This window comes from Phalacrocorax carbo, chromosome 2, assembly GCF_963921805.1.
Source record: "Phalacrocorax carbo chromosome 2, bPhaCar2.1, whole genome shotgun sequence".
NCBI lineage: Eukaryota > Metazoa > Chordata > Aves > Suliformes > Phalacrocoracidae > Phalacrocorax > Phalacrocorax carbo.
This window is the reverse complement of record NC_087514.1, coordinates 132,580,725-132,601,346: the sequence shown is the minus strand read 5'-3', so window position 1 is coordinate 132,601,346 and position 20,622 is coordinate 132,580,725. Positions and strand designations below refer to the sequence as shown.

At 40.2% G+C, this 20,622-nt stretch overlaps 1 protein-coding gene across 1 annotated transcript; it reads left to right on the top strand.

The window, feature by feature from the left end:
• The first annotated feature begins 1,015 nt into the window (after nt 1–1,015).
• Nucleotides 1,016–20,062, top strand: GPNMB (glycoprotein nmb). The gene is made up of 11 exons (XM_009505817.2): nt 1,016–1,207; nt 6,551–6,697; nt 7,395–7,538; nt 8,861–9,040; nt 10,095–10,253; nt 10,709–11,017; nt 12,180–12,302; nt 13,007–13,109; nt 14,014–14,219; nt 16,679–16,766; nt 17,611–20,062. Exons 1-11 carry the CDS (start codon nt 1,138–1,140, stop codon nt 17,762–17,764), a joined length of 1,683 nt encoding a protein of 560 aa, XP_009504112.2. The 5' UTR covers nt 1,016–1,137; the 3' UTR covers nt 17,765–20,062.
• The last annotated feature ends 560 nt before the right edge of the window (nt 20,063–20,622 follow it).

Genomic DNA, 20,622 nt, shown 5'->3' with positions numbered 1-20,622 from the left:
CCCTGCCCAAAATAAAAATGGTTTAGTGCTGGCCAGCTTGCTGGTTTCTGGCTAGCCAGTGTCTCACTTGCCAGGGCTACACTTTAGGATCACTGAAACCACTACTGAACCCCTGTCTTGAGGCCCATACTTGCTTCTATGCCATCTCGCCTCACCAAAGCTTGCTCTTCACTGCAAATAAAAGCAAGAAACCACGAGGCTGCCAGGGCTGCAACGAAATTCAGTTGCTGCACTGCCTGCAGAAGAACACCTGGGCTGGTGAAGCATGTTGAACCTGAATTTGAACCACTAAGTGCAGTGTGCCAATCTGCCTGTATTACCCTAGTCGAGCCATTGGTTACGCCTCATTATTAGGTTGGACAGCAAAGTCTATTTTTCCTTTATCTCTACACACTGTGAAGTATACACAATGAAGTACTTTGTGTGTAGGTCAAGGCAACTTGTGAGCTAGATATTGACTGGCCATCGCTATGTATGGTCTGTGACTGCACCTCTAAGCGTGGGCACATCATATTGTGCAACCGTGGTCAGATGGTGCACGCATGTGCCCACTAAATGTTTAAATAACGTTTGCCTTAACAATCAACTCTGATCAGAAGCCAAGTCCAGGGACGTGTTAGAACTGGCCAGTGTCCTTTTAGTTTACAGTTGCTGCCCAGCATGTGGGGAGAGACACACGGTTAAGTAGTGATGGGTCCATCACATGCAGTGAGCTGTTGCAGTAACACTTGCAAATCAGGCTGGGGCAAGAGTTAATTTGGATTTCTGGAAATAAACGTTCCTAATTTAAAAACAAATTAAGTACAAAAATTGATCATAGTGCAAAACTAGTATAAAAATGCCTGCGAGGTAAATGGTGTGGCTCTAAACAGGTCTTTCAGAAATCCCAGGGAATGCTGAAAGCAAAGGGAGTGAGTCATAAGCACATGAGCTGAAAGAAGCTGAAGACAAAATCATGCATCTCTGCTTAATTCCATCACATGATGAGTCCTGGGGCCCTTCATTTAATCGGAGAGCAGAGCAGCAGAGAAACTTCATTCTCACTTCTCAGTGGGGACCAGAGGAGTTACCGTGTGCAGGCACCGGGCACCCTCTGCCTCTGTGCGCGCGCTGAGCCGACGCAGTGTCTCCGGCACCATGAGCGGTGTTTGCTGCCACCTTGGATTCCTGCTCCTGGCCAAAGCGGTGCTGTGCGCTGCCGCCATACGTGAGTGCTTCCTTCACCCCGTCCTCTCTCCTTGCCTCCACGGGTTCGACGTCCCGAGCCAGTGGGGTAAAAACAGCTGCTTCTTGCAAGTGCTGCAGTTGCTGGAGCTGTGCTTGGGAACCGATAGGTGACAGCTAAGTCCACCCCAGGGTTGCCTGGCTTTGGGTAGGGATGTCACCTGAGCTGGAGGAATATGCCAAGAGCTGTTCAGTTATCTATTTCCTGTGCTCCACAGATACACAGAGGTGAACAGAGCTAAGCCATGGCTCATTTCAACAAATTTCTAGCAGTATTTCCCCAGCTCAAGCATGGCAAAAAAGGCGGATGCAGAATGGACTTCTTCCAGTTTGCTCAGCTCAGCTGTGGCTGGGAGAGGCCAGGTCAGGGGGAGTGCTCCCCACCAAGACACCCAGACCTGTGGATCCCCAACCTCAGGGAGCCCAGTCAAGGAATTAGATCCTTAAGCCACGGTAGGCAGGAGCTGGGCTGGTCCTCTGCTTCTTTCTGGGATCCCAGCTTGACTCAAGTCTTAGGCTGACTCCCTGAGCTCAGGGCTGGGGACCCAGAAATGGGGTTTTAGGCTCAAATTGCAGAATCTACAGTGAGGAAACTGAAGACCTTAAAAGATGACATCCAGCTGAGCATCCATCTAGCCTTGTACCTGTCTCCAACGGCAAACAGTAATAGACGTGTAAGTGGGCAAGTGTATACTGGTATTTACTTAGCGTACTTTCCCATCCCTCTGATGATTTATAGCAGCAGAACAGCCTCTGTCAGATGCAAAGTCATTGTATTTAACGGTTTTTACTGGACTTTTCTTCCATCCGTTCTCACACTTACGTTTGATTGCAACCCGTGTAAATTTTTGGCACATACAACCTCCTGCCAGCAAGAAATTTCACACCTTAACTGCGCCTTACATGAAGAAATATCTTTTATGCGCTGAGAACCTAATACCTGCTGGTTTCATTTGATTCTTCTTAACTTTTATACTTTCAGAAACAGTGACAAATTGCTTCTTCCTTCATTATGTTTGTGATTCTGTGTTTATATTCTGCTCTGTCACCTCTTCGCCGGGCCCAAGACAATGTCTATTTAGCTGTTCCTCATATTGAAACAATTATATCTGTTTGTAGCATCCCCACCACCTTTCTCTGTATTTTTTTCAGTCCTCTTATACCCTGCTTGAGCTGCAGAGAACAGAGCAACATACAGTATTGGAGACATGGACACACATGGAATTATGCAATGCTGTAATGACATTTTCATCTTCGTTTTCTATCTAGCCTTTTCCTAGTTTTTCAACTACCAATGAGCACTGCATTTGAAACTGTAAAGCTGAGATCTCATTTCTGAGTGGCAATAGCTAGTTTAGAGCCCCTTGTCCTGCAAGTAAAGTTACATTTAACTATGCTGAATTTCACGTAGTTTTATTCTCGAGTCATTGAGTTTCATACAGTCCTCCCCTCTCCTGCTCTAAGACACTATCTTCAGCACATTACTGTTTACCTGTTTTCCAGATCATGAACATTTTAAGTTACTGCAACCGTTGAGAAAACTGGCCACTAATTCATAACTTTTGTTTTGTATATCCTAACCAATTATTTATTCATGTGAAATGCTTCATTCTTATCCCATGGTAACTTAGTTCCTTTATGTGCCTTTAGCGAGGGACCTCATCAAATGCCGCCTGGAACTCAAGCAGACTATAACAAGCAGGTCAGCCTTGTTCCCATGCTCTCTGGCTCCCTCAGCGAAACTTGAATATATTTCTGAGGAATGCACTCATTTTACGGCATATCATATTAATCCACTGTATCTGCTAATTCTGTTCTTCACTGCTGTTTCTACCAGCTTCTCCAATTTGAGCCTCAAACTTTTTGTAATCCTCTAAATCTTCCCTGGAAGTGTTTTTAAAAACTGTCATCACATTTGCCAACTTTTGTTTCTCGGCCACTGAAGCAGTTTTAAGCAAGATGTTACATGCTATGGTTAATAGCTCGTTTATTTCACTCTTGAATAACTTCCAGACTTTTTGAGCCACCCAATCTAGACAACGTCTTCATTTGGTTGATTTCTTCTATAATTATTTTCTTTGTGCCAACACTTCATTTTGAGAGAGATTCTCCATCACTGTAAAGGAAAATTCTAGCACAGAAACCTTGTACGCTTCTCCTTTGTGAATTAAAATGTAAAGGACTTTCATCCTCTATCTTCCCTCAGTGCTTCTTTTATATCTACATCATCTTTTGGCCCCACAGACTTTCTGGCAACCTTTCCACTACTTTTGTATTTGAAAAAAAGATTAATTAGTAGTTTTTATGTTTTTGCAAGTTGTTCTTCAAATTCTTTTTTGTCCTGCTTTATTATGTTTCTACATGTAACTTGAGAGAGTTTACATTATTTTCTGTCTTCTTAGCTTGCCCATAACATCATCCTTTTTACCTGTAATACAGTTTCATCTTCTTTAGCTGGGTCATCTTTTTATTGCTGTTCTAACACTGGCGTTCGTTCTCTCTTTCATGGCTAACACACTATCACAGGAAATGCTGAACTTCTTGTCTTTGCTACATTTTTCACCAAAATGAAAACCGGAATGAGGAAGCAGAAAGTCAATCAGAGTATAAGATCTTTTCTCATATGATCACCTCACCAAATCTATTACAGTCATCGTTTCCTTGAAGTGCAATATTACTCTGTCTATTTTGAACTGAATTGCTCTAATTTTGGTTATGACCAACATCTGTTCTTGAGTATTTTTCATTGTTGAAGAAGAAATACATTAAAGCTTTTTGTTCCTTTAAATTCAGCAACTGAAAATCTTCAGTTCCAGTTCCATGTGTTAAAGAAACTAGTGCTGAAGTCTTTGTCATCTGAAAAAATGTCTTTGTCTTGTCCTGAAGCTTGTGAAATGTTTTATATTCAATTGAAATAAACAAAGCACATCAGGGAGGCACAGAAATGCCTAAGGAGGTTGTGATTTAGAAGCAGTGACCACAGTTTTTACCAAAGCTGGACAAGAAAATGACTTGTGAATTCAAGGACTGTTACTGAAAATTCAAAATTAAAAGTGCTCCAGCTATTTTGATTAATTGAGCATTTGGGAAAAAAAACAATGATTGAAATGTTTTGATCTGACAAAATCAAAACATTTTTATTCATTATATAATTTTTAGAAAAAAATCAAAGAGAATGGGAAAAAGAAATTAGGAAAAATCCCCAGGCACTTACTTTCAAATAAGATGACAAATTAATTTAATGACCTAAAATGTAATTGAGCTTGATAAGCCTTTGTGAAATACTTTTATAGATGCTAATCTTTCTTTTTTTCCTGAGAAAAGCTTCTGAAGGACAACATTACCCAACTCTTCTTCTGACCCAAACTGAAAACAATACAGCATGTGATACAGGCCATTAAGTAAATATCAGTCATGATGTTTTGCTTTGCTCACATCAAAATATATTAGATCTGCAGGAAAGACTTGATTCAAGTGATTTAAGCAAGACTGTGGGGAGTTCCTGTAGGGCAAAAGACCGTGGGAGAATATGTATCTGAGTGCAAAATCTGTTCATTTCCTCAAACGTTTCAGTCCTCAAGACTGGGGAGAGAGCTACCAGCATCAGTTCAGAGTGACCACTGAGATGGGGCTGGGCAAGGGACATCCTTACTGCCCAGCAGAAATCTAACTGGGCAATAAAACTTCAAGAGAAAGCAGCTCCTGCCTCTTCTTCAGTGCTTTTTCTTTGGTTATCCTTTGCAGTAAAACTATGAGTCACGTGCCCATAAAGACCATGCTTAGACTGGCTACACCTGCTCTGTGCCTTCTCCAAAACTTGGAGAAATTCCAACGCAGCCAGTTATGTTACAGTGCACAGGGCCATTCTTGCAGGTTTCCACATTTTCCTTTAAGTCATCCAGCTCTTCTTTGTATTTGGCTATAAATCTCAGAAGCATTCAGCATCAACTACCTTTAAAATAAAGCCATGAAAAGCAGAAATCCTAACTCCCTTGATGTTGTGACAGAATTGCATGCCCAGCAGTTACCTGATTAACATGACAGAGTTGTTTAAAGCCCCCAGGCTTTAATGGAACTCTGCCTATGACCCTACTCACAAATATATTTTATGGCATCCTACAGTGGTTGACATGTTCCTACAGGTTACTTGGATATTTACTTTGCTTTTCATTATGTGTACTTTGTGACAGAAAGAGGGATTCTAGAAGGCCTGGGAAAAGTTTGAGACCATCATTTGTAGTAATATGAGAAGAAAGAAGTTATTAAAGTTATTTAATATCTGAACCATTTTAAAGTAATAGGCATGAAGCTAATATGTTTTTGTTGTTATATTATGAACACATTGAATTTACTATTCAGCTCTAAATTTCCTTTTCTGGAAATACCAGCTTCTGTTACAATTGGTTCCACCCCTCCTGCCCAAACCACCAGCCAACTCACCAAAGAAGCTTCACTGGGTGAAAAATTAATTCCTGGCATAACTTCCACTAGAGCACAACTCAGACACAGAGTGAATTTACCCTGTTAGCCTTTTACTCTCAGGTTTATTACCAGGCAAGGACAAAGCAGTCAGTAATCAAGCAACCCCTGTACAACTAGCCTGGCTGTTGCAGGGTTATGTCTATTCATACAAACAATTGCTCCGATATAGTAAAAATGTTGTAAACCTTTTTATTCTTTCTCTGGGAAGCTGGAATAGTGCAAGTAAAAAAATGTCAGTCTGTCAGTGGTGGAATTGTCTTTATGTTGGTTATAGTTGATGTGTTTATAGCTGCAATGATAAAATTCTGTAACTCCCTACTGGTGAAGAGTTTTCTAATCTGTACAAGAATATAGTCATAATAAGAAGGCTGTTCAGCACAAGGGCAATGTCTTTATAGGGTGGTAGGGAAAATGCTATTTCACTATTTCACTTGGTTTGTTCAGCCTAGAGAAGAGGAGACTGAGGGGAGATGTCATCACAGTCTACAGCTTCCTCACAAGGGGAGGAGGAGGGGCAGGCGCTGGTCTCTTCTTTACGGTGACCGATGAGAAGACCCGAGAAAATGGCAGAGGGATGTGCCAGGGGAGGGTTAGGTTGGGTATTAGGAAAAGGTTCTTCACTCAGATGGTGGTGGAGCACTAGAACAGGTTCCCCAGAGAGGCAGTCACGGCACCAAGCCTGATGCTATTCTGGAAGCACTTGGACAACACCCTCACAGATATGGTCTAGATTTGAGGTTGTCCTATGCAGGGAGAGGAGTTGGACTTGATGATCCTTGTGGGTCCCTTCCAACTCAGAGCATTCTATGATTCTATTACATTGCATGTTTGGTTTTCTCTCTAGGGTTTCAAGATGTGCTGAGCTATGGAAGCACTTCTGTCACATCCTACAAGAAGCTACAAGGCTGGTCTAGTGATCAAAATAAATGGAACGAAAAGCTTTATCCTTTCTGGGAAGAAGGAGATCCCCGATGGAGGGACTGCTGGAAAGGTGATTGCATATATGCATTTCAAAGACACTGAGAGAATTGGCCAGAAAATCTACTTCATGGAAGAGTGCAGGTGCAATATCCACCACTGCTGCAAGGAATAGCAAATTAGAGACGATTGGCTCTGATACCATTTCCAGTATGTTGTCTGAGGAAGCAGAACAGTGAGTTGTTACAGTAAATGCTTTCCCATGACTCAAAGTCTCAGCCATTAACACTTATTAAGAAATATTGATGACCAGGGCTCTAGGACAATCCATTATTTGAAACATGCCCTAGAGGACAGGTAGCTTCAACTGCTACGTCAGTAGGGCGTTGTGGGCTTCAGTTTGATAACTTTGGTGAAGACCTGGTTTTTTATCACCTGGTCTGAGCTGAGGTCTAAAGGCTGTATCCCTGGGGAGAAACAAAAATCCCAAAGAAACCTTTGGAATATATTGATACCCATGGGTAAAAACCCCATATTCTTAGCTCTAAGAATGAAAGAAACAACAGACCAGTAAGTGATGTGAGGGGATACAATGAGTCCCTCTGTTCTAAGTTGGGGTTTTGATAAGAGTGCAAGTGACTTCGGAGCAAAAACCCCTTGGAAATAGAGGAATTAATAAAGCATTTCTAATGTAAATAGTGAATATTTGAAGGTAGCTGTTGCTCTGATGCATTGTTTACTGTAGTGAAGACCAATTTTCTTTTCTACAGATGGAAGGGTGACAGCAAATTTGGAAACTGATAGTCCGGCACTGGTAGGATCCAACGTGAGCTTTATTGTGACTCTACAGTTTCCCAAGTGCCAGAAAGAAGATAATGATGGTGCCATAATATACAAGAGAAACTGTACCCTGGGTAGGTAACAGCAATCTCCCTGCACTATACACACATCTGACTATGCTGCTGGTGTGAACGTGGCATGAATCTGTGAAAACATCAGAGGCATACTCTATGAAAAACAGCCATGTTGCTTTTAACCAATAATAACACTCATGTCAAACCTATGCCACACCAGTTTCTTTCCTCAAAAGATCACTTGTGGTATTTTTACTGTTCTGCACCCGCTATATATAATGACCAGGTAATTAAAGATTTGCCTTCACTATAAAATTGCCTTCCCAAAACAGTGACGCTAATTTGGCTTCCTAACAAAACTGTTACTGCTTTTCAGCTCAGTAGCAAGGTTCCACAGTCATACTGTTTTCTTCCAAATTCATGAAGATGTCAATTTATAAAACTGAGATTGTTTTTTTTCATTTAGGAATTCTAGAACTCACTAACCATCATCTGCATCTTGAAAAACCGTCATGAAAGAGTAAATCTCACATTCCCACATTTTAAGAATTAAAAACAAACAAGAAAATAAATTGTTTAAAAATCAAGCAATCTTTTCATCAGAGAAGCAACTTAAAAAATATTATTTACTGTTACACAGAGAAAAAAACCCATCATAATTTCAGTGTTTGAAGCTGTTGGATCTAGAGTGAAAGAGGCTGTTGTACACTTCTTTCTCTGAACTCATAAATGTTCAACAAAGTTTTTACTGATCGAAGTAATTTTCATTTCAAGGCATATCAGCAAATTTTTTTGTCAGCCTGAGTTCTACTTTTTGACTGTCTAATGTTTTGTTAACTGCTGATATCCATTCTCTACTTAGTATCTGTTGTGCTGTTTGGGGAAGGAAACTGTCCTTTGATTTTTCAGAACAGAACTGATATTCATGTCTAAGTTATTTAAGGGTGCCGTAGAAAACTTTTCTGACAAAGTATACCAAGGCACTTCCTCACAGTGCTTCCATGACTGCTGTTTCTACTTGAAATTTTAGATTTTGCTTGCCAAATGTCCAGGTAGCCCCACTAATGCCAGTGAAACAGTAGCGTCCTAAGTAGTCAAAAGTAAGTTTTGGGCAAGCAATTTTAAGTTGTGTCTGGCCCCTGAGACAGTAAAATTTTTTAAGATTCTAAATAAAACAACGCCAAGCCAAAACAACTTGGTGTTTACATTTAAAAACCAAGAAAAGCACAATCTTAGAAAAACTGAATGTCAGTCTAAAAATACCCCACGTAACCTGTTGTTTAAGTGCGATAACTGCTGTAACCTGGGTAGTCTGCCTCCTGTTTCCTGACTTTCTGCACATTTCTCCATTGATCAGGAGTATGTCCTATTTCTACCCTTAGATCCTCCAGCTTCCCAGGATCAGCAAGTCTATGTCTACAACTGGACTGAATGGATCGACAACTGTGGCTGGGAAAACTGCACAGGCAACCACAGCCATAACGTGTTCCCAGATGGGAGACCTTTCCCTCATTATCCTGGCTGGAGGAGAAGGAACTTTGTCTACGTGTTTCACACGTTTGGTTAGTACTGCAATACAATACATCCCTTGGTTTGGCTGATGCTGCAAACTTATATTCACTCTGCCCACTAACTCAATTATCAAGTATATTTTATTAGAAGTCCTTTAAAATGTATTCTACTCTCTTGAGCCAAGATCCTGAATTCATTCCCCACTTTCCAGCGGGGCCATCAGCGGCTCGGTCTGAAATCATGGATAACCAGGAGATTCTCTTTAAATCTGCATTCACAGTACTACCACTGAAGAAAATTAATTTTCTTTTAGTAGTACTCTAGATCCAAGAAAACAGAGGGTCTAAGCAGGTCAGATAGATTTGTTGACTGCTGTCACTTCAGATTCTTAGATTTAAGAGACCATAGCACTGTACACCTTCAGATCAGTTTAAGGGTGCAGCACTTCTTGCCTCTGGGGATGTGAAAACTGGCACTGACTGTGTGGTACTAATCTGGCTACAGATGCTGATTTTTAGTGTTTCCAGCTCCTGAGTATGTAATGGTTGGGCTATTCCTGACATTGGCTACATACTAAATCTTAGTATCCCAAGTTAGCTTGACTAAATCAGTATTATCATCAGTATCAGCAAGAGTAATAAAAATAATGTCCTAAATCTTACGTAAAGGTGATACTAATTACCTACGCCAATCTGCTGTTACAAAGACGTATAAGCAAACGTATACAAAGGGCTCTAGTGTATGAAACAAGAAGTATTTTATCTTCTTGCTACGCTCAAAGCATACAAATGCCTAAGAAGTAACACCATCCACTACATAATCCTAATGATTTAATGTAATGTAATTGCTTTGGAAAGGTGCCTTGGCAATTTTTTTAGTGAAATTTGTGACATGTTTCTGCCACCTTCAAAAAAACAGAAATAATGGGAGTAATGACATTGTAAAAGTATTCAGTCCTCCAAAAACACCTGCCAGATAACTGAAAGACAATTCTAAACTATTCATTTTAGTTTAGACAATGCAAGATTCACAGAGATATCGCTTCTCTTATAACAACTTGTAGCTAGGCTGAAGTGGAAAACGTAAGTTCATGTTCTGTTTCAGGTCAGTACTACGAAACAACGGGACGATCTTCAACAATGTTTTCAGTCAACACAGCAAATATCACTCTTGGTGAGCACCTGATGGTGGTATCCATTTACAGGAGAGGGAGTTCATCATACGTTCCAGTTGCAAGAGCAAATGCCATTTATGTTGTAACGGGTGAGTGTGCTGGAATAAACTGTAATAAAATACTGGGGGTATTTATTGTTTTGGTGTTAAAAGAATTCAGCACAAGCATCAGATGGCATGAAAAGGAGACATTGGCCTGAGAAAGGTTTTTAATATGAATGTAGAATCTCTGGTAAATTGCCTCAAGTAGCGTAATTTACCTTTATATCTAGCTCAGTTGTGACACCTCTACTTTGTAATAAAAAATTATTTACAAGAGGAAATGCAATCTTCCTCAGATTCCTGTGATTCCTCATTTGCTCCCGTGCTTTTCCTACTGACATTCACTCCTAAGAGCAGTAAATCAAATTGAAGTAGAAACCCATGTTAAAGATATTAATGCCTCGCATTATGACTGTTGCTCTTCAGGGTCTTTGGAGCTATTTGTTGTTTGCAGCCAGGTATGTATGCTTTATTTATTTACTCTTTTTTTTTTCCCCTTCCAGACAAAATTCCGATATTGGTGAGTATGTTCCAAAAACATGACCGCAACATCTCAGACTCCATTTTTATCAAAGACTCACCAATCACATTTGATGTGAAGATCCATGATCCCAGCTACTATCTTAATAATTCTGCCATCTCCTACAAGTGGTCCTTCGGAGATGGAAGTGGCTTATATATAGCCAGCAGTTCCACTACATCTCACACCTATACTCTGCAAGGAAACTTCACTCTGAATTTAACTGTCCAAGCCATTATACCCGTACCTTGCAAGCCAGTAACACTCACTGCTCCACTGCCCACTTCAGCAGGTAAGAGTTTATCGAACAGCAGTGATATTAAGAGCTCTACATTCTGATATTTTAAGTTCATATCTTTAGAAGTTTTACTGTCATCAGTGGAAGAGCTGTACGCCTCTGCAAAACCTCTATAAATAGGTTTAGAGACAGAATCAATACACATAAACTCTTCTATGATTCTATGGTAGGCATCACTTACACATTTAACGTATTACACATCCAGTTCTACCACCACAGTGACAGCATACGGAGGTCTTCAGGTCGACTTGCAGTACATATAAATTTGGTTTTATATCCTCTACCATGCCAGGTCAAGTGGTTTTAGCATTGCCTACTCAGGTTTATCTTCTGAGGTAAGATGTCATTTTTAAGTGAAAAAGAGGTATTTCAGAACACTTTTATAGCCAATTCCTTTCTGTTTTGCAATAACTTCCACCCAAAATTAAATGAGATTGGATTGAACTAGAAAAAACTTACTCATATTCCAAAATATGGGATTTCTACATGGCATTAACCCAGAATGGCTTTTCTACTTTAAATTTATGCACTATCATATTTCAGAATAACTTTCATTATGTTCAGCATTGGTTTATCATCTCAGAGGGTTTTAAGGGTTGCAAAAGGCCTGCAATTTCAGCCTGGGTAGTTATAATACTACTACTATTAAATTGTAAATGTGGCTATATTTTTCAAATTTCAGAATTTTAATATGTGCTTTTACCAAAATGTTAAGTGAGAATGAAAAATGAAAGGAAAGATAAAATTTTCACCACTTCCTCTCTTCATTTTTCCACTAGCTGTAATGTAGAGCAATGGGAAAATACCTGCTTTTAAAGAGAGCATTTTAAACATTTTATTGGCCTTTGGATTTTGTCTGTAATTGATTTGGGAATTTTAAAGAAGTGTTTAATTACACCAAACCTTGCAGTCTTTTATTTCACAGAGAAGAGTGACCAGCACAGTGGATTTTAGAGTGAGGCTGGGCATCTGTGTTCCCTTTAAGGCTTATTACCATGGTCCCATACAGATACACACATGCCTACGCAGCTGCAAACCAAAGTCACTAATGACCTATGTAATGAATGCAGTTGAAACATATGGCCATGTTCAGAATACCTCTAAGCAGAACTTGTTCTAAAGCTGCATATCTATTCTTTCTCCCTCAAATCAACAGTAATGACTGAAGCACCTTCTAATTCTGACTCTTCTACTACTGTCGAGGCAATCGAAGATAATCCTGATGGAGGCTGCCATATTTACAGATATGGATACTACAGAACCAGTATCTCTGTCGTAGGTAAGGATGTGGGTCAACACCTAAACTGAGGAATGGGGTTAATAATGTACAACAATTTATGGTAATGTTTATTTAGGCTCCCTTTTATCAAACATGTGAGACCCACAACAAGATCCTAGCTGACATTTCTAAAGATTAACGTACAGACAGCTAACTGGCTGACTTTGGTTTCCTTACACACTCTGCCATGAGCTAGCGGCAGAGGCTTTGGCCCTTTGGTTTCAGACAGGTGAGGCTGGGCCTTGGTCTGGATGCCTGCTGGTGGCTGCCCCCATGCTACACGTGGTGTTTCCAGGCACTTGGGCTGGAAAAAATGGCTGGCGGGGATGTGCACCATATCGTGACTTTCTACATCATCAGCTTCTGAACCTGCCACACCTGAAGCATACTGGCCTGGGGGGGGGTGTCACATAAGGCTGAATTGACCTTGGCATGCAGAGAAGTAATGGGTAGTGGGACAGGGAAGTGATTTAGTAAAATAAGTAAGTAATAATAATGGGAAAATAAAGCAGAGCAGAAAGGAGCAGCCTCACAGGGAAAGCACTGGAAAATTTCTCAGCTTTCAAACTTTCAAGAGGAGTGCTAAGGCAGGGAGGAGGTTATGGAAAACAAGACCTGAACTGAGCATCAGCTAAACACCTGAGGTTCAGTACAGACTTCAGACCTTGTCGTGTCCTACTGTTGACATATGTTTCCTCTCCCAGAGGGAATCCTTGAGGTAAATATTATTCAGATGACAAGCATCCAGATGACAGAAAGTCAAGCTGAAAACTCACTAGTTGACTTTGTTGTTACCTGCCAAGGGAGGTAAGTGTGTGAATGAAACTGTCAGTCTTCCTTCTTTAAAAATAATTGGGTGCTGGAATACTGTCTCCACTTAGATGCAGCTGCATGAACAAAATTTGGTCACTGCAGTGTTTCTGTTTCTTGACTGGAACTAAAGATAACACAAGTCTTATTTGTAAACTATGGCAACAGAGGTTACTGTCAGCCTCTTAGGATTCACAGCAAATGTCAAGCCTCAGTAAAAATAAGAACTAGATAGTGGGGAGAAACAATTCTATATTTTCTTGGCCAAGACAAGATTTCAGCACTTACTGTAAAATGGGAAGCAGTTTACTGAAATTGGAAGGGAACCCTTTATTTTTGGCCATGATTTTTTGACACTTAGAGTAAATGGGCGTGTTCAAGAAATTTCTTGGATAGGAAAACATTGCACTAATATTCCCAGCTCCTAGAAGGGGATTAGAGTTGAGAGGACTAAAAAGTACAAGAATCATCTTGGTAATGCAACTGGAAAACAATTAACCTCTCTTAAGTTAGCGTTTACTTTTTTGGCATGTGATTCTACATGTAAGAATCTGCATTCCTTTCTTAATGATATATAGTAAAGGTAACGGACTTCATAAGCTAATTTGAGGCAGATAATTCTGTGATCACCATAAAATGTTAAATGACATGTAAAAAAGCAGATCATTTTATAGGTTGTATATATGCATTTTATATAAAATCCACATGTATGTATACATAAAATATATAAGTATGCATTAAAAATACATATAATATATTAATAAAACACTCTTAAGTCACTATAGTGCCACTGATTTCAGTAAACAGGCACCAGCATAAAACTGGGGCATCAGTGCAATGTGTCTATGAACTGGGCTAACAGGACTCCACAGATGCAACGCGTTCTGTCTTCCCATCCCAGTCTCCCCACAGATGTCTGCACAGTAGTTTCTGACCCCACGTGCCAGGTGTCCAAGAGTGTGGTATGCAACCCCATCGTCATCACTGATGAATGCTTACTCACCATCCGGAGAGCTTTTGAGGAACCTGGAACATACTGTATAAACATCACCTTGGGGGATGACACAAGTCAAGCCCTTGCCAGTGCGCTGATTTCCGTAAATGGAGGTGAGTCCGCACAGAGCTGATGCGGGTTGTCTGCGAATAGCTGCTGCCTGTGGACATTTCCCTGCAGGGGGAAAGAGCACAGGAATTTATATGGGGTTTTTATTATGCCTGGAGGCCTCAGCTGAGACTGCGCCAGCTTGTACGAGAGTCCACATAAAGATAAAGAGACAATTCTTTCCCTACAAGGATTTTAGATGTTAGAACTTGGTTTGATTTATGATTACAATCCAAGGAGTACAGTAATTATACAAACCCTTCAGTATCACAGAATATGAACAGTTCTTGAGCCATAATGTGTTTTTCCACAGAACAATTCTGTTGTGCAGAAAAGCAGGTGGGGGACATGCCAAACAGCCTACTCCATAGATGGAGAAATAGGAGAAAAGGAGAGGAATTCAGCTCACTTGATACAGAATCAAAGTCTGCAGCTGAGCTGGCTTCTCAGGGCCCTGTTTGTAGCCCATTGACCTTGCCCAGGTTTCTATTTCAACATGATGATAAGACAAATCAGGTTCTAGTAAGATCTGTGTAACATTCATGGATTACAGAGTCCACCCAGAGTAACTGTTTCAGAACAGGACGTTTACCTTCGACTGGATGAGTATCACTGTGTCTTGCTCATGGTTATCCATGCAGCCTTTAACAAAACGAGGTATTAAGCTCAGCCTCAGTCAGAATCCTAAATGATCATGCTCTTTCTACTCCCACTCCATTGCCCTCCTGACTTCCCACTACAATGTCCTAGTGATTCCTCTGAATTCTTTAATTACTATCAACCAAGAAACTGACCCTTTGCAGTTATTTGCCACAGTATTTTTGGCTGATTTTATTTATTTATTTATTAATCTATGTATAAATTTAGCTGTATCAAAATCAGTTCATGATGACTAAGCCACAATGCCTGACCTGTAAGTGCATTCTGGCTCCTAAAGATGACAATAAGCATGCAGTAGGACTTTTCAAAACTGTATTCACAAAGGCTAACTTTAGGCCAACAAGGCTGGCCTTCCCAGGTTTCCTCCAGAGGGCAAAGCTAAGTTGTACTTTGGGGCCTTCACTATAATGAAAGCAGAATTAGGATCTAAGAGAGCTTGCTGATTTGAGTCACCTTCTGGAAGAGCCCATCTAACATTTGCAAACATTTCTCCTGTGCCACAATTTTCCATTCATTTCAAGAGGAGGCAAGTATTTATGAATTTCTGAAAATCCCATAATTTGACGTCTGAGTATTTGGTGCCTAAACATCTGGCCCTTGAAATTTGGCAGGACTGTCCCTGGGTTATGTAGGCATTGCACAAAACATCTGCTCTTAACTTGCTTAAACTGCTGCTGAATGGGCTGAAGTCCTGTGATTTACAACGTCCCATCAGTATGCGTTGCTTTGCAAACTAGTCCAAGGACCTACCTTAGTCATAAAATAAGGTAAATCCCTACAGTCTCAGCAAAAATATTGTGTAAACTAGGAACGAGGTCAAGCCCTCACAAACAATTGTACCAACAAACTGAGAAATATGAGGCACATGTACCAAGTAAATGGTAAACCCTAATTTGGTATCTCGATTTTCCTAGACAGCAACTATTAATTAATAAAAAGAAAGGTAAGTCAACATGCACCTCTAGGTTACTTCATTGTATAAACACCATTGTTCATAAGAGGCCCCAGAATGTGTCTCAGTGTCAGTAAACTCAATAAAGGTACAACTTGTGGACTGGGAAATTAAGATATTTAACACAATTTTTAAAAAAAATACTTGTAATGATTTGGCTTCTTCCATCAGATACAATGGAATTAGGAGTAGATGTGAGTGAAATCGTTGATGGCAAACCAGAAGGCAGAGTTCAGTGACAGGCAGAGCGCAAAGCTAATTTCCCAGAATCATCGTGTTAAAAAAAGCAGAGCCCTCACTCAGCTCTTGGATAAGGCAAACAAGCCTAAGCCCATCAAGCTCTCAGCCACACTCTGCCATCTTAGCATATGGGACTGCAAGAAACAATAACATTTAAGAAACTCCTTTTTTATCCCCTTTTCCCCAGCCATCATCCCTAAGAGAAAGATGAAGCTGATTCTAACATTAAAGCTTATAAAAGCCTGCATCTCTTACACTCTCAGCGTAAACATTTCCCTAGCATAGCAATTGGCAAAGAGCAAATTAGCCTTACCTTGTGGGGTGCCAGCGAGACCCTTTGTTCTCTTCCATGCTGGAAGGGCAGTCATGTGACTCAGGAGAAAACTGGCAAAGCCCAGCTCATGCTCTGGTGGAATCAAGAATTAAGCTGATGAGGATGTGAAAGCACCACCTCCTGCCAAAGTCACTGACCTCCAGTGCTTGGTATATGAGAAGTATTACGTGCACTTCAATCTCTACAGCAATCAAGTAAAAATGACATTTTCCTCAGAAAAATCTATCTCACTGTAAAAACAAGGCTAACTTTTAATCAAACTACTTTCTGAACTCTAGGATCTTCATCGGGAACAACAGAAGGTGTCTTTATCTTCCTTGGTTTGTTGGCAGTGTTTGCCGCCATTGGAGCTTTTGTCCTTTACAAGTAAGTTGCTAGTTTCCAGGATTAAAAACGGTTCAAGGGACCCTCAAAAATATTAGTTTAAATTAACAAAACCAACAACTTACATTTGCATTAGCTACATTTTTGTTTCTTTTTTATTGTTGTTCACAAATATTCTGGCAAATATTCAAGAAAATGAGATTACTGGCTTAAACCACAAAACCATTGGAAAATATGCAAATGTTAAAGACTTCCATAGAAAATTACATTCTGTGCTCATAAGCACAAACAGTGACACTAGAAGGCCTGGGAACTGCATGTAAGCAGTAAGCAAACTCAAACTGCATGATACGATTTATATATGCAGTAAAACCTAACAAACAGAAATGTAATTTAGATCTAAAACTCTTATAAGAAGTGGTTGCAAATGACTGACAGATCAAGAATTAATCATCAAAACTCTTAATAAAATAATTGATAAATAAATAATTTGGGGAAAAAGGTGCTGGGCATCCAGGAAAGCAGTTAACAGAAGCACACGTTACTGCATTATTAGGTTGGATGTTTCTCATGAAACTGTTAAGACTGCACCAAGGCCCCTGAGTCAGGAGTATGTTCACCCTGCACAGTCAGTGGTGAGAAAGAAACAACTCCACAGAGCAACAGTACTCCACTAAGCAAAGGAGCCTTCTCATTGACCAGGCTGTTACCCATTAGCCACCACTACCAACCTAGGGCTGTTACCCATTAGATGGGATTGAAGAGGGAAGGAGGAGACAGAATATGTTATGAACACATGATTACTTCTCTTATGCACTGGTTGCATGCTAACTGTGGACTTCCATTTAAGTGTCTTTCAGCAACTAACTGGGCACATTCCTTGCAGGAGATACAAGCAATACAAGCCTATTGAGAGAAGCGCAGGACAAGCAGAGAACCAGGAGGGACTAACTGCTTACTTCAGCCATTTCAAAGCAATTTTCTTCCCTAGTAGTACTGAGAGAAATCCTCTGCTGAAAAGCAAACCAGGCATTGTTTAAACCTTTAGTCTAACACTGACTATTAGATTATGTACGGGATTCATATCTGAACTGTACTTTGATGGGGTTTTCTTGTTATAAAAAAACAGGGGGTAAGGTGAAAGCATGTATAGGTGGGATGATAACTTTTGGGGGCTTGGTGCAATTAGAAATGTTAAAATAGTCCTTCATAGAAAACAATGAAGTAGTTTTGAGCACTTGCTCTTCTTGCTTGTGATCTACGATACATGCTTCTGAAAAACTAACACCCCCCCTTCCCTTATCTGGGTTTTCTTACTTCTAGGTTAACTACCTGCAAAACTAATCAGATCCATAATCTGGAGGGGAAAAAAAAGTTAATTAAAAAAAACCGAACAACTTGTAAATACTTAGTCTTATACAGACAGTCCAGTATAGCTGCTTACTGTCTTAGCTGGATTTGTGCCTTTGCTAGAAAGACAGACACGGAGGGCAGGCACATGTTATGCCTGTGCAATGAAACATGCCGTGGGCTATTCCCAGGCATTGGCACTGAACCACTGACACTGTTACACTGTTCAGGAGGTCCCAGCACAGCCTTGCCCCAGGCTGGCTAGCTCCCCACCAAGCAAACCCCAGATTCTGGGAACTGCCAGAGGCGCTGTTCCCTGCTGGGAGTTTGGCAGCAGCCACCCTGTTTTTCAGGGTTCAATAGCATGGATGCAGCTCATTACATGCCAGTTGGCCTCATGGCCAGAAAACGGGGCTGGACACATTTAGTTTCCTACTGGACATGGCTACCAGCGCATGAGTCTCACTATAAACTAGACCACAGACACCCAAGCAACAAGATTGATGAGGCCCATCTGCTTGGCTTTTCCTGTCGAAACTCTGAATCCCATGCAGAATCCTCAGATGCAATTGCTGATGCTGTCTTTGTCTCCTTTGTTTCCGCTGGTCTTGAGACATTGGATTGGCACCACCACTCCCCAGAGGGCAGAGAAGTGCTCTACGGACAAGGGTCAACAGAACGAGGGTTGTACCAGGAAGGGATAGCGTTCGACTCCCTTTTTCCCTTCTCTTTCCATTCCTCTCTCACTCTTGCAGTAAAGACATTAATTTCTGCCTGCTCCTCCATCCCTCTGTCTTTGACCGCTTAATCAAATAAACAAAACCCCTGATCTAAATATGCTCCAGTTTCTGCTTTTGCATGATGCAGCTTAGAAAGTGCAAACTTCTGCAAGAACTGACAAAAATTGCTTTAAATGGTACCTTTTCCGTAAGAGCCTTTCTGTTAATATTGAAGTTTATAATCAAAATGAAATTAACTTTCAACTGGGGGCTGGGCAAATGACTTCATGCAATCCATTTCCAACCACTGAATTCTTTGAAGATCTGTATTTCAATATATTTAGCTTATTTACTGTGTCTTGGAACATCTCTGATACATATTGTTCTCAGTTCCCAATGCGATATATAGGCATAAACATATTTTCCTGGTATCTTAGCAGACCTGTCAAATGCTCATCATTCACAATCTGAATGCAGTCTTCAATACCATTTCCCCACTGTGCATGGACATCTCCAAATGACTTGAGGATATAAAAAAAAATGCAGATTGTGACATACCTGTGAGATTAATTCTTTAGTTATAAAATTCGACAGCCTCTTTTCTTTTTTTGTTTCCAGGTTGTCCAACTGTTTTAACTCTCTTGTGGCCATTTCAGTTATACTATTAAAAGCACCATATTTGCCATTGTTCCGTCTTCCTTATACGTAACATCCTATTCTCTAACCATAACTGGGCATCTAAAACTATCCTCTGACTTAAACAGAAAAGACATTTCCTGCAAAAATTACCATCTGAACATTATGTCCTCTGTTCTTAGTCAGACTGCTGACAGGAAGAGCTGTAACTTGTATTTGTTGCTCTGGCTTGAGGCAGGACAGGAGTTTGTTTAGTCAAAAGCTGAAGATGACCTGTAATGCAGCATGAAAAAATAAGGCCTGTCACAGCTATAATGCTTAGGATCAGTGGTGATGCAGTTTACTGCTGACCTAGGTTATATGCTGAAAGCATCTTGTTTCAGCAAAACACTGCATGTTTTACTCAGCTCAGAGATATCTTAGGCCTTTGCATAGAAACCAACTTTCGGGTGTATTTGAAGAACTTTTTTTGTCCTTTAACTAAGTATAGAGAATAGCTTACACTATCTTTCTTTAAGTATCATGTCAGAATATTAAATTTTTATAATTTGATTTTGCCTTTTCAGCTGTAACTTCCATTTCAAACATCTTTACTTTTATACAGTGGAATCTAACTGCAGCATTGACAAATAAACCATCTAATGATTTTAAAGAGTACATTTCCTTTGTCCCAGAAAAAGACACTGTCAGATAAGCAAATTGATGAGCTGCCTAATTACTGACCAGAACAGTATCTACCTCCAGAAAACACAACTGGATTTGCCTCAGTCTTAGTTCACTCATGCACATCTGGTATTACCATTGGTTATCTAGCAGTTTTTGCAGTCCCCCTTCGAATGTACTCAAGGCAACAGCATCACGAACCTGAGAAGTAAGACTTTCTTAACAAGCAGACGACAGCTGAGGAACTCAATTTCAGAACAGATCAGGATAACAAACCAACTTCATGCCCTTAAAAGGCAAGAACAGCTGACAAACAACAGATTTGTGAATGTCAGCAAATGTTACAAGGCAGGTTTCAGGCATCCCCTTTGAAGAAATAACATAAAAGAATGACAGCAAACATAAATGTAGATCATCTTTAGAAACAACATCTTTTTATATATGTCATCAAGACAAACAGAAACATTAGTTGGGTAACAAGTTTTTTAAAAATGACTTTAAAGAACAAAGTATTATTTCAAACCGCTTGT

Excerpts from the sequence above, each read along its gene's own strand:
- GPNMB (XM_009505817.2), top strand. The coding sequence starts at position 1,138 with ATGAGCGGTGTTTGCTGCCACCTTGGATTCCTGCTCCTGGCCAAAGCG. Across the intron at positions 7,539-8,860 it reads CAAGAGAAACTGTACCCTGG|ATCCTCCAGCTTCCCAGGAT; the intron begins GTAGGTAACAGC and ends TTCTACCCTTAG. Across the intron at positions 16,767-17,610 it reads GGAGCTTTTGTCCTTTACAA|GAGATACAAGCAATACAAGC; the intron begins GTAAGTTGCTAG and ends CATTCCTTGCAG.